Source organism: Vulpes vulpes, chromosome 13 (assembly GCF_048418805.1).
Source record: "Vulpes vulpes isolate BD-2025 chromosome 13, VulVul3, whole genome shotgun sequence".
NCBI classification, from domain to species: domain Eukaryota; kingdom Metazoa; phylum Chordata; class Mammalia; order Carnivora; family Canidae; genus Vulpes; species Vulpes vulpes.
The window spans coordinates 81,491,204-81,503,983 of record NC_132792.1 but is presented as its reverse complement, the minus strand read 5'-3'; the positions used below and the strand labels follow the sequence as shown (position 1 = coordinate 81,503,983).

Genomic DNA, 12,780 nt, shown 5'->3' with positions numbered 1-12,780 from the left:
CTGGTCCTCTCTGTCTCCCTCAAATGTTTAAGAAAAAATAACATTCCAGCAGCAGTGAGGTTGGGAATGGATGGACTAGGCTGTACGATTAGCAGAACTGGCTGCGGTGCTTCGGATGGATCCAGGAGAGAACGTGAGGGGTGGCTTTGGGTCTCAGCTGAAGTGGAGGTGGTACAGCCACCTCGGCCTGATGGGGCAGAGGGGAGGGTGAGTCAAGGGCCACCCCTGGTCCTTGCTTGTTGCTGCATGGAATGCCCAGTGTCCCCTCCAGGAGCAGAGTGGGGAGCTGCGGAGCTCTGTTTGGATGTGCAGCCTACACGTGTCCTTGTTCGGTGCGTGTTTGCCTCGCAGGAGCAGAGTGCATGGGGAGCTGTGAGGGCACCTGGGGTCACACAGGAAGATGAGCTCCCCCCGCAGGAGTAATGGGGGTGCGGAGACTGGCCTTCACTGTGCTCCACATCTGAAGATGATGGATAAAGCAACATCTATCAAGGAGACTGTCGAAGACTGCATACGCTGCCAGTAGCGTGGTGGAGAGCATGCGCCCCAAGGAGAAGGGGCTTGAGCCCGGGGTCCTGGCACGCCTGGCTTCAGGGACCAGCAGCTGGCAGAGGGCCTTGTCACTGAACTTACTAGGATGTGTTCATTCACTGAGAAAATGTTTCCAGACTCAAATAAAATAGTTTGAAGAGGGATACTTACCTGGATTATAGGATACGGCCTGTGCATATCCTTGTTCACTCCAGCCAAGGACCACATTTAACCCAGAGGCTTATGATGTAGAAAATCTCAGAAAACAGGAAATGCCTGCTTCTGGTGCACATGTGCCCCCAGAGCCCTGGGTTTCTAATGTTCTATATTAGTAGGTACTAGTTGTGGTTCACAGGGAGCGTCTCACACAGCTCAGCCTTCCCTGCATCTGGGGTCCCAGCTCACAGGGGTGGCAGGAGGGCTCGGGATCATCTTCCAGCCCCTTGTTTTAAGAGCAAAGAAATGGGCACATTCCCACTTGCGCGGAGGAGCCCTGGCCATGTCCGCCGCCTCCCACACCTGCAGATCCGCCAGCGAGGCCTGTGCCTGGCTAGGCTCCCTCAGGCCCCCTCTGGGAGACTCCCGCTGGGCGACCGCCCCTCTCAGGAGCAGCCAGCGGGTGGAAGGAAGGGATTGGTTTCGCTACTGCCTGTATCAGGCTACGCCTCAGAGGTTTATAAATAGAACCTGGGACTGCTGTGAGCCGAGTGCAGGGAGGTGATATGCTGCCGCTGCCAGAAGGGTCGATTTCATTTTCTCAAGGAGGCACTTGGAACTCTAGCTGCTAACTACAAGCCAAGCAGTTTCCCTGAGCACTTCTGATGGCTTTCCTAGTGAGAGCTGGGCTGCCCCTGCACACACCCTGACCTGGCAATGGGGGAGGAGGCTTGCTACAGATGTGCCCAGCAGCGTGTGTCTGCCCCCCTCCTTGTAGAAACCACAGGGACCTCTGGCCTATAGGACTCCTCCCACGTGCATGTTCCTGCCAGGTGCCCAGGATGTGTGCCTCCCCCCACTGAGTTACAGCTCTTGCTAGAAGGGGTCATAGAATGTCTTGCTTGGACCTTTTTGGGCCAACCCCTTGTCACAGCATCGTGTTCTCTCCATATTGACCCCACCTTGGGAGGAAGCCTCTAACCATGGACTCAGAATAATTGTGTGGCACTGTTTTTTTTTTGTTTTTTGTTTTTGTTTTTTTTTTAATATTTTATTTATTCATGAGAGAGGCAGAGACACAGGCAAAGGAAGAAGCAGACTCCCTGTGGGGCATCTGATGCGGGACTCGATCCCAGGACCCCGGGGTCACGCCCTGAGCCAAAGGGAGATGCTCAACCACTGAGCCACCAGGTGCCCCTGTGTGACTCTGTTTTGAGTCCAAATCTTCTTCATTGTAATTTTCTGTATCCTTCTTGCCTCATTGAACCTCCATTCAAGCCTCTCTGTCCCCCAGCCTTACTCTCAGCTCCACACAGAACCCAGTTTTGCTGCCTCAGCCTGATTGTCATTGGCCTGACTTCTTCACTCTAGGGCTTTGATATCCTTTTGTTTCAATACAGTTGTGTGTTTGTAGCACTGAATGCTCTAGTGTTTGTGTTAAGCTTCTAAAGACAGAAAACCATGTTACTATTGGTACTCCTTCATCAGCATTGCTTTTAAGATTAATTTGAATTTTCTTAGGGTGTTTCTCAATGATCAACTCTGCATAGAACTGACATATCTTTGTTGAACAAAAAATTTTTTAAGATTATCATTTAGGGTATCTGCATGTGAGCAGAGCATTGGGGAGGAACAGGAGGAGAGAATCTCAAGCAGACTCTGTTGGGTGTGAGCCCAATGTGGGGCTCAGTCCCACAACCCCGAGATCATGACCTGGGCTGAAACCAAGAGTCAGATGTTTAACTGAGCCACCCAGGTACTCCAAACAAAAATCCTTACGACTTTTTTTTGGGGTCCCCATCATCTAGCATAGTTTTTTTGTAAACTGTCATAGATGATCTGTGTGGTGATGCAGGTGTTGAAGATAGAGACCCAACAGACAGGCGGGACGCCATAGATTGATTACCCCATTAGTGAGTAGATTGCATTCTACTGACACCCGCATGTGTGGGTGATTTGTCACTAGAGAAGGAAACGATGGGGGGCTTAATGATGTGTTCAGAAATGGGGTGTCCTTCCCACGGTGCCTTAGCCAGATGTCCCCTCCTTCCTGCCAGCCTGTGTTGGGGGCCTTAGCACGTGCTATTCCCACCTCTTCTCCAGGAGAGCCTGCTGCGGGCCAACAGTCAACCCTGTCTGAGACAGTGTTCTGCGGCCCCCTTCCTGTGGACGAGCAGTGGAGGACCCGTACAGGGCAGAGACTGCCGAATCCGGTTTCGCAGGCAGTAGACTGCAGAGCCCCAGGGGGCTCCCTTGCTGGGTGCACCCAGCATTTTTGGATCAGTGTCTATGGTGGTCCTTGCTGGGGTCTGGTCTGCACACAGTCGGGTGCTGGCTGCCCAGCCAGGCCCTGCATGCGACAGCAACCGTTTCAGGTCTTAGGTTCTGGTTGGGGGGACAAGGGTGTGCAGAACGCTGGGGAGGCATGTAAACTGCTCGTGAATCTGTGGTGAATGCTGGGCCAGCAAGGTGGTCAGGGAATAGCTGCCAAAGAACCATGTTCCAGTGGAGGCTGTCCTGAGCCAACTAGTGCTCAGAGCACCTGCTTGCATCCAATCCCCACGTTACAGCTGGGTTTAGTCACTGGGAGTGCAGTGTGGTGGTTGTGCTGTCCCAGCATGGCCCATTGGGAATCCAGGCAGGCAGCTAGGAGCCTGTGTCTGAGGATGGGCTGGGCATCTCATTAGCTCACTCTGGGCATCGATCTTGCCTTCTCTAAACTTTAGTTTTATTCTCTTTCAGGTGGGTGACTGGCACCCTATAGTCTTATGAGTCCTAAGCATAGCAGGCATTGCTGAACTTGCTGCACACTGTCCAAGTGTGACGGACAGAGGCAGTGATTAATTGCACCAAGGAGCAGCAGTCCAAGAGCTGCCAGAGGCAAGTGTGGTTGGAGTTGAGAGCAAATAAAAGGGAAAAAGTTTGAGGTGGAAAAGCTTTAGGTGACTACGAAGTAGGAGAGGATGGAGAAGCCCCGTGTGGATGGATATGAGTAGCCGAGGGAACAGTGAGCATGGTGAGGCTGGGGCCTTGGGCTGGAGGCCCCCCCAGAAGCCAGGAGAGCAGGGGTCCAGTGTGGGCATTCGGTCATGCGAGGGGGACATGCTGAGGCAGGTGGGGGCGGACGTCTGGGGGTTGCCCTCACCTGTGTCAGTGGCGGATCTGGCCGGACAAAGCAACAGAGAGGGAGGCGGATGGTGGGAGGTGACGCGATAGAATGAGCTGACATGCAGCTGCAGGGTGGGCGAGTGGCGTGCTTCCTGGGTTTGTGGCTGTGGGCAGTGGGGACGGTGGGGCTACCTGTGCCTAGAGCCCCGGGGGCCAGGATGGAGGGGTGCTGGCCCTGTGTGAGCTCTCAGCTCGGGGGCTGAATGGGTGGCTATGGCTGCTGAAGCACAGGTGCCACCCAGGCCACAGTGGGCTGCCCCAGAGCTGCGCTGGGGCTGCTGGGTCAGCTGGGACAGTGGCCCGGGGAGCCCTCCATGTGCTTGTCGCTGGGAGGCCATGGGTGACGGGTCGCTCTCCACAGGAAACCCAGACAACATTTCAGTGGGTTTCTTCCAGTTTCCATGACATCTCTCCGGCTGATCAGTGGGGCTCTCCTTTAGTGGAACCACCCCAGGTGCCTAAATAGCCGCCTGCCGCCTCTGCCCTCCTGAGGGAGGGCGTCCGGGAGGGGGGTATGGATGGACCCAGCTCAGAGCCTGAGGCCTGCAGTGGTTTGGTGGGAAATGTTCACAGGAGGTGCCTTAGCAATACTTGTGCCTCCATGATATCCAAGACGGATATCTGGTATGAAATAGGGGAGCAGCTGTGTGTGAGCATATGTGTGTGCACGCGTGTCTGTGTGTGTAGTGTCCCTATTCAGCCTGGGTGCTGGAGGATGGCTTGGTGCCTGAGGATCCTGTGCTCTTGCCTGAGACACAGCCCTGCAGGGATTTTTCCTGTTGGGGGTGACGCATACGCCCCTGAAGACAGCCTCGACCTCAATAACAGCTAGGTAGGAAAGCCCTTGGCCATTGTTTTCTTTTTCTTTTTTTTCTTTTATTTATTTTTTTAAAGATTTTATTTATCCACGAGAGACACACATAGAGAGGCAGAGGGAAAAGCAGGCTCCACGCAGGGAGCCCAACGTGGGACTTGATCCCAGGTCTCCAGGATCACACCCTTGGCCGAAGGTGGCACTAAACCACTGAGCCACCCAGGCTGTCCTGTTATCTTTTCCTAAGGGGAATTACACTGGGCTTAGGAGAAAAATTCATTAAAAGGCATATTGACCCAAGTTGCAAACTGAGTCCGATCTATAATCGGGCTGATTGGATGGAGCTGTATTTGGATTGTGTTTTTAAAGGATACTGGGTAGAATTGCATGCTAATGAATAACCCCAAGCAACCCAAATTTGAAAGGGAGAGCTTTGCCCTACCCATACTTCCCATTAGTGCTTCTGCAGTAAACGCCTCCAATGTCCGGGGCGGAGGAGACCGGTGGGGATCCCAAGTCACAGCCTGTCCTCTTGAGGTGGAGAGAGGCCCAGAGAAAAGAAGTGACCAGAAGTCACTGGGGTGAATGACCAGGGCTGATAGCAGCATAAGCGCCGGGGTAGGGGTGGGGGGGGTGCTGCCTTTGGACCAGCTCGTTTGGGCTTGGTGTTTGGGCTGCAGTGAGCAGTTTGCTGTTTTGAGTGGGGAGAAACCTGGTGAGAGCTGTGCTTTGGACGGTCGGGCAGGCACGTGGGGGCAGGTCAGAAAGCTGGGCACCTACCTTAAGGAGGCCATGAAGATGAGTGGGAGTGTAGTTGGGCATCACAGTCCTGCGGCACCCCGCTGGGATAACCGAGGGTCAAAGAAGTGGGCGACCTTGCCCAAGGTCAGCTAGCTAATCGCTGCAACTAAGGTTCAAGTGTGTTTTTAATGCCCATATTTTGAGTTTTGGTGGTTTGAATTGGAAGCAGAGCTACTGTCCATAGAAGGAGTCTGTGCTGTTGTATGTCATCCCTAAGGCCAGTTTCTGGGCCATTACCACATGGAGTGTGTGCGTGCAACATGGGCCTGGCCCGGGAGTGAGTTGTATATGCAGAAATGCAGGGTGCTACAGAATAATCTGCGATCAGACCTATTTTAGAAAAGTCTAAGTTAGGGAGGGGGTCAAAAGGTGCTTGTTGGTCTGAGGAGAGGCTATTTTACCTGACTGTGGCCTACACGTCAGCGTCACATCTGATATCCACTAGGTTTGGCAGCAGTTAGCTCTGACGGCCATTGCCTGACCTTCCCGTGCTCAAGAGCCCTGACTGTAAAGATCAGTCACACCTTGGGTGTATCTATAACTGCCGTTACGGTCTTGGCCACCAAACTGCATTTCCATCAGCACATCAGAGCTGGCCTCCACGTCCTGCTGCCTCGTTACCGCTCCTTCGTTCCTTCTCCATCATGGAAGCCAACCCCTCTTCTGGAGTTCCTGCCCCCTCACCCTTAAAACAGCCTGATTGCTCTGCAGACTAAGGAGCTGCTTTGTTTCTGAAGCCCGGTGCTGGACTTGGCAGTCATTTCCCAGTGATGCATGGGACAGTCCCCATCTCAACGCTGTGGGTGAAACGTGACATGTGTCATGGGTCTGTGCTGTATGTATGGCAACTGTACCCCACTCCCGTGTCCTCAGGGTCTATCTCGCTGTGTGTGTTCTACTGCAGGGAGCCAGATGACACTGACCCGCCCCCACCCCCCACCGCACTGGTTCATTCTCTCCTGCCCCTGACCCCCGGTGTTGCTCCCAGAGAGCCCTACCCAGTTCTTTGGACTGTCTGTGCCTCTCCTTCCCCTGTGACCCTCTGCTGAGGAGTCAGGCTCAGATGCATCCTGTGCTCATCCATTGATTTTAGGTTAAACATATAGACTTGAGGCAGAACTTCAAGCCTGAGGCTGTGGCCAGCTCCTGAAATTCCGTTCCCTACTGAGGTAATGGGGCATGTTCTGAAGCTGGCATCAGGCTTGGGGCTGTTTCCCAGGTCCACGGGCCAGGTCTAGAAGTGCAGCTGGTTATTCTCTTGGTCACCCAGGAGGGTTGTGCTTCTGAAATGTTTTCTAGGGAGCTGATTATGAAGTATTAAGAGGTGGCAACTGTCATCATCCCCACGGTCTGCTGGGTGACCTACAACTCTAATAAGCGAACCTGGGAAGACAAGCATCACCCACAGACTTCTGATGACCACTGTTATTCTAGAACCACAAGGGCTCTCAGCTACTTCTTATCCCTACACATACGCAGTAGGATTTACATAAGTATTCAGGTAACTGGTGCAGAGCCAGTTTGGAAGATCCACTGGTTTTCCCCCATCTTCTCAATGGTGTGCAGTAGCCACCTGTGTTTAATCAGATCCGTCCCCCGTGTGATGATGACAGTCTGTGTGAGCCAAGACAACCTTGAAGAGGGACTCTGGGTTAGGGCTGCTTTAGTCCAGCTCCCACAGCCAAGTCTACCTGGTGCTCCCAGCCCAGACCCTTCCTGTCTTTCTAGTCCTCCCCTAGTTGACATCAGTGTGATCTCGCTGCTTTCCCACTTCTCGGCTGTCAGCCCAGATCGAAAGCAGAGCCAGCTTCATTCCCCTGTGCTGATAAGCTACAGTCTACCTATATTGATGATTAGCGGGGGGTGGGGTGGGGGGAGCCTGTGGTGGCTTCTCTGTTCATCCAGCTGTGGCCTGTCTGCCCAGGAAGCTGCAGGAGCTGGTGTTAAACGCAGCAGGCTGGTGCCGGGGGGCCTTTGCTTTAAATCCCTTTCCATGCTCCTGGGCTTTCTCATCAGGAAGTGGGGGGCTTGTTAGTCCCTAGGAGCATATACTTCGTGCCATGTACTATTAGGGAGACTGGAGACAGAGAGCAGAGAGCCTGCCTTCCAGGCAGTGGATCTGTGAGCTGGATGTAGGTGGCTAACTGCAGCCCTTACCAGCAATTAATTAATCAGCCAAACCTGTGGCCCACACATGTGTTCTTGCTCTGTGCTCGACCCTCTGTGTTCCTTAGTGGCTGGGCTGTGCATTACTTGTCTGTAATTCTGCTATTGTAAAGGGATAAATATAGATGCATTTTTATCTGGTGTAGAGTATCTTCTTTCTGCCTTCCATTTAGTCTCACTGAAATCCTCTTACTGCAATTGATAGTTGTTTTATCTAATTTCTGATAAACTTGAAGCAAGATCAGTCTGGTGGTTAGTAGCTTGCCTTTCAGGATACATATATGTGAGCAAGAAATTCAAAACGCTGTCTACTGGCATGGCAGGGCTCAAACATAAGGTCTTCATTTAAAAAAAAAAAATAGAATCCATGCAGGGGGCCCAGTGGCACATCACAGAATCAAAGGTGAGAGAATATGTGCCTGAAAGGCTATGTGTGTAAATTCTCAGGATGTGTATGTCTGTGAACCTATGCGTATGTAGAGGAATGGATTAGCGGGTGCTGCTTCCAGAAAAGTGGAATCATGACCAGTGACTGGCTACCTCTCCCTTTCTGAGGGTGCCTAGGAAGGCTGTGTGCCATTTATAAGCCCTTCTCTGAACTCTTTCTCCTGCTTGTGCATCTTTTGCAAGCATGTGAGGGAAGGCAGGCTGGTTTAACACTGTTCCTCATATTTGTCCTACAAAGAAGGTGAGATGATCTTGATCAGGCTCAGGGCCTTGTCCTTGGAGTCCTTGAAAGGCAACAGAGCCTTTCTACAGCCAACAACTGACCAGTGCTTTTTCCTTTCCAGAGATGAGAAGAACCAGTCCATCATAGTCAGCGGGGAGTCCGGAGCTGGCAAAACCGTGTCAGCCAAGTACGCCATGCGCTATTTTGCCACGGTTGGTGGCTCAGCCAGTGACACCAACATCGAAGAGAAGGTCCTGGCGTCCAGTCCCATCATGGAGGTAAAGCCTTCCAAACATACTTGGCCATTTTTGTTGGAGTCCCTTCCTCTGGCAGCAAGACTGCTGGGTGTCCAGCCCTGTGAGGTTGTCCACAAGGATCCCTAGAAGCAGCTCAGGGGTCATACATGACTGTTTCTGAAAACCTATTGTCTCCTATTAAGGAAAAAATTCCAGAGGTGCCCCAGAGACCATGGATTTGGGAGTGATCTCACCTGGTAGCAACCTTCGGGTCCCCAGTATCAAGTGGAGTGTCTTTTCCATGTCCCTGGACTCTGCTGAGTGCTCTCCTGAGGGGTGTCCATTCTACCTCCACCTCCACTGCTCTTCCCCTCCTGCTTCCATTGGGCATCAGCAGATCCGTGCTTCACCCAAACCATGCAGTGCTCTAAAGTCCTGCAGGATCAGGAGGGTGATTGGTATGGGGATGGGAAGCCTTGATAGATTCCTTTTCTCTCCTCAGAATATTTGACCATGGGTGGGGAGGCGCAGGTGGGGGAGGTAGAGTCAAAAGCTATGTGATGACACAGTCTGTTGATCATCAGAAAGCAGTTCCCTGTGGTGGTAGGAACTGGCCTGGATATTGTTTCTGTATCCTGACTCCCCAGCCTCAGAGCAGTAAGCTCAGGTACAGGGCCATAGAAGTTCCTCAAAACTTAGATATTGCTGTAACTCAGCATGTTTTAAGGTCAGAACTCCATTTCTCTTTGTCTCTCTTTCCTCCTTAAAAACTTAATTCCCATAGAGTAGATATCAATGGGTGTGTGGTCCCTGGGCAGCTTTGATTTCTGCCTCTGAAGTGGAGGCCCTTGATGGTTGTCTCGGTTACAGGGCAGTGGGAACTGGACCCCTTCCAGCCCACGGCAGCTCCTTTGTTTTAGGAAGAAGAAATTGAGTTGAGGCCCAAAACTGCAAGTTAGCATCAGATTTCCCTGCAGTGCCTTGAGCCCTGTTGATTAAGACCTGAGTCCTACGGTGGTTAGTCTAGAGCTGGGGAGAATGAGAACCTGCCTGGGTCCTTCCCGGATGTCCTCTCCCCCTCCTTCCTTTACCAAGTGCACGACCGAATACTGAGTCTCCATTCATGGGAATTCGTTGTTTCTGGGGGAATAATGTCCTGCCTACACAGTTGGATTATCTGGAGAACTTTGATTCTCTGTTGACTAACAGGACACAATATTTTCATTAACAATTCAACAAAAGCAAGTTTCCGTATTTGTTACGTGGATTGGAAAATGGTCGGTATGGTTGGAGGCATTTTTTTTAGATTTTTATTTATTTATGATAATCACAGAGAGAGAGAGAGAGAGAGAGAGAGGCAGAGACACAGGCAGAGGGAGAAGCAGGCTCCATGCACCGGGAACCCGACATGGGACTCGATCCCGGGTCTCCAGGATCGTGCCCTGGGCCAAAGGCAGGCGCCAAACGGCTGCGCCACCCAGGGATCCCCCAGTTGGAGGCATTTTTACCCAGCAGATACAAATAAGACTTTTACTCTCTTACAAAGGTTCCTACCCCTGAGCGCATCAGCATCACCTGGAGGGCTTGTTATACCAGATGGCTGGGCCCCATTCCCCCGGGTTTCTGATTCAGAAGGTCTGGGTGGGGGCCCCAAAATCTGCCTTTCTAATAAGTTCCTGGGTGATGATGATCCTGGTGATCTGGGTACCATAGTTTGATAACCATTGACCTACAAAAAAGGTAAGAAGGGCTCCCTGGAAACTATGGAAGGGTAAAAGGGAATAATCCCCCCAGATCCTGCAACTTGCTGATAATTGCTCAACATTTGGGTCTGTTCCTTACAGCTTTTTCATTGAATGTTATAGTAATAAGCCTCATGCCCATATCATTGCTGCTTTATTGGCTGCAAACACATTAATGTTGTGAGACCTGCAACTAACGGGTAGCCTTTTTGCTCATAGCATTTATTCTCAGCCCAAGCTGGGGATCTGGCCTGGCCTCATTCAGAATGTGATGGTGGACCATGGCCTTGGCCTACCCGGGACCATCTATGCACCCACATTGAGGCAGCTAAGATTGTACCCTACAAGTGGCATCATGTTTCATTTCAAATGGGAATGAAACCAGGCTTTCAGCCTCTCCTTTGCCCCAGAATTTCAAAACCTAGTTCATTTCTAGGGTAGTAACATTTCAAAGACACAGAGTGCTGCCTCTTTCAGAAATAGAGGAAGTCGTTTTTCTGGGCAAAACAGAAGGGAAGAAACTTGTTACATCACTAGTGCCTGGACAATGTAATTTTAGTCAAGATGAGAATTTAATGAAGGTGGATCACCACATTATTAAACATGTACAAGACACAGGAAGATTTCTTAATTGTTGTATTGTGGTTAAACACAAAACTGACATTTTCAACTATTTTAAATGAACAGCTGAGTGGCATTAAGTACATTCATAGTGTCATGCAACCATCAGCACCATCCATTTCTAGAACCCTTTCATCATCCCAAACTGTACTTATTAACGAATAACTCTCTAACCTTCCCTGCCAGGTGCTGGGAACCTCTATTCTACTTTCCATCTCCATGAATTTTCCTGTTCTAGGGACCCCACATAAGTGGGATCCTACAATATTTGTTCTTTTGTGCCTGGCTTGCTTAATGTTCTCAAAGTTCATCTGTGTTGTAGAATGTAGAAGTACCCTGTTCCTTTTTATGCTTGGATGATACTTTATTGTGTGGATAATACCAGATTTTGGTCATGCGTTCCTCTGTAGCTGACCCACATGGGTTTCCACCTGTGGGCTAGTATGAATAATGCCACTGGACAGTGGTGTGCAGGCATCTGAGTCTCTGCTTTAGGGATGCTTTTTAAAATGAAAGTGGTCAGGCAGCCCTGGTGGCGCAGCGGTTTAGCGCTGCCTGCAGCTCAGGGTGTGGTCCTGGAGACCCTGGATCGAGTCCCATGTCAGGCTCTCTGTATGATGCCTGCTTCTCCCTCTGCCTGTGTCTCTTCCTCTCTCTCTGTCTCTATGAATAAATAAATAAAATCTTTTAAAAAAATGACAGTGGTCTAAAATGACCTAACATTTTTCAGTTATCTCTTATGTCCCGGATGGGCTGGTGCACTGCTGGGGACTCAGGGTACTTTGGCAGGGGAGAAAGGGGAGAGCAACACTACACGGGATGTGGTTCCATTGCTAAGGCCTAAACGATGAGTGTATGCATGAAGCAGCCTCCTCAAGCATGATGCCACATAAATAAGCGGTACAGTGGTTTGGGCTCGCAACTTTACAATTCTGCCTTGTGCAAATTGCTGCTTTGGAAAATGTATGGGTAATTCCTTAGGGCTCGTCCTATCCAGTTACGTAATGTAGCCATCATAGAGACTGTCCCTTGAGTTTTTAAAGTGTTCTGTGTGAGAGAAGTCTTGGGTAGAAACATGAAAAGGAAGAATTGTAGCCAGGAAGAACTCTGGGCAGGTTAGGAAGTGTGGCTGGGCCGAGAAAGAGCAGCTTCTCCAGTGCCAGGACCTGACTCTTCACAAGTTTAGGGTCTATGTGGGCTCTCATATCAGGAAGCCCAGACAGCGGTGTGGCTCCTCCGAGGGTTACAGGCAACCCAAGCCTTCATCAGGGGCCAGCCAGCTCCTGAGGACTCTGCCCCTGTCCGGGGCACAGGATGGCGCCTCCTGACGAAGCAGGCTGCTCTGCTCCTGTGCCTTCTTGTTATTCCTGCAGCCTGGCAACTGTGGCGGCCTCCTGGAGAGGCAGAGCCGAGGACCGTCCAAAGCAGTGGAATCCCCAGCAAGCTGCACTAAGTGGCAGTTGTTTGAATTAAAGGCAACTTGAGGGTGCATCAGGGTGGTTTATTCTCAGTGCAGAGCTCTCTGGCCCCACTGTGGGAAGAGCTTGCTAGCAGCCTGGGAGATTGTTCACAAGTCTTCACTGATTAAGAGGATATTGGTAATGAGACTGTCAGAGCAGGGACAGAACCAAGTCTGGACCACACGGGTCACGTGGCTTCTTGAATGAGTGGAGTCTGCACCGCACAAGTTCAGGAGTCAGAGGCTACCCACCCCCCTGCTCCTGTCCCAGGAGAAAGAGGAGACTGGGGGTACAGTGAGCAAAGCAATGTGAACCAGGACTGGTAACTATGTAGTTCAAGGGGATTTAACTTTTTTCCCTTTAAGCTAAAGAAACAAGGCCGACAACTGTTGCCCTCTTCATACAAGAGTCTGTG

At 51.1% G+C, this 12,780-nt stretch overlaps 1 protein-coding gene across 1 annotated transcript in view; it reads left to right on the top strand.

The window, feature by feature from the left end:
- MYO5B (myosin VB) overlaps nt 1-12,780 on the top strand; it is a 326,731-nt gene that overhangs the window by 182,066 nt on the left and 131,885 nt on the right. The window contains exon 5 of the mRNA XM_072734804.1: nt 8,428-8,584. Coding sequence (XP_072590905.1) covers nt 8,428-8,584 — 157 coding nt within the window. The remainder of the gene's footprint in view (nt 1-8,427; nt 8,585-12,780) is intronic.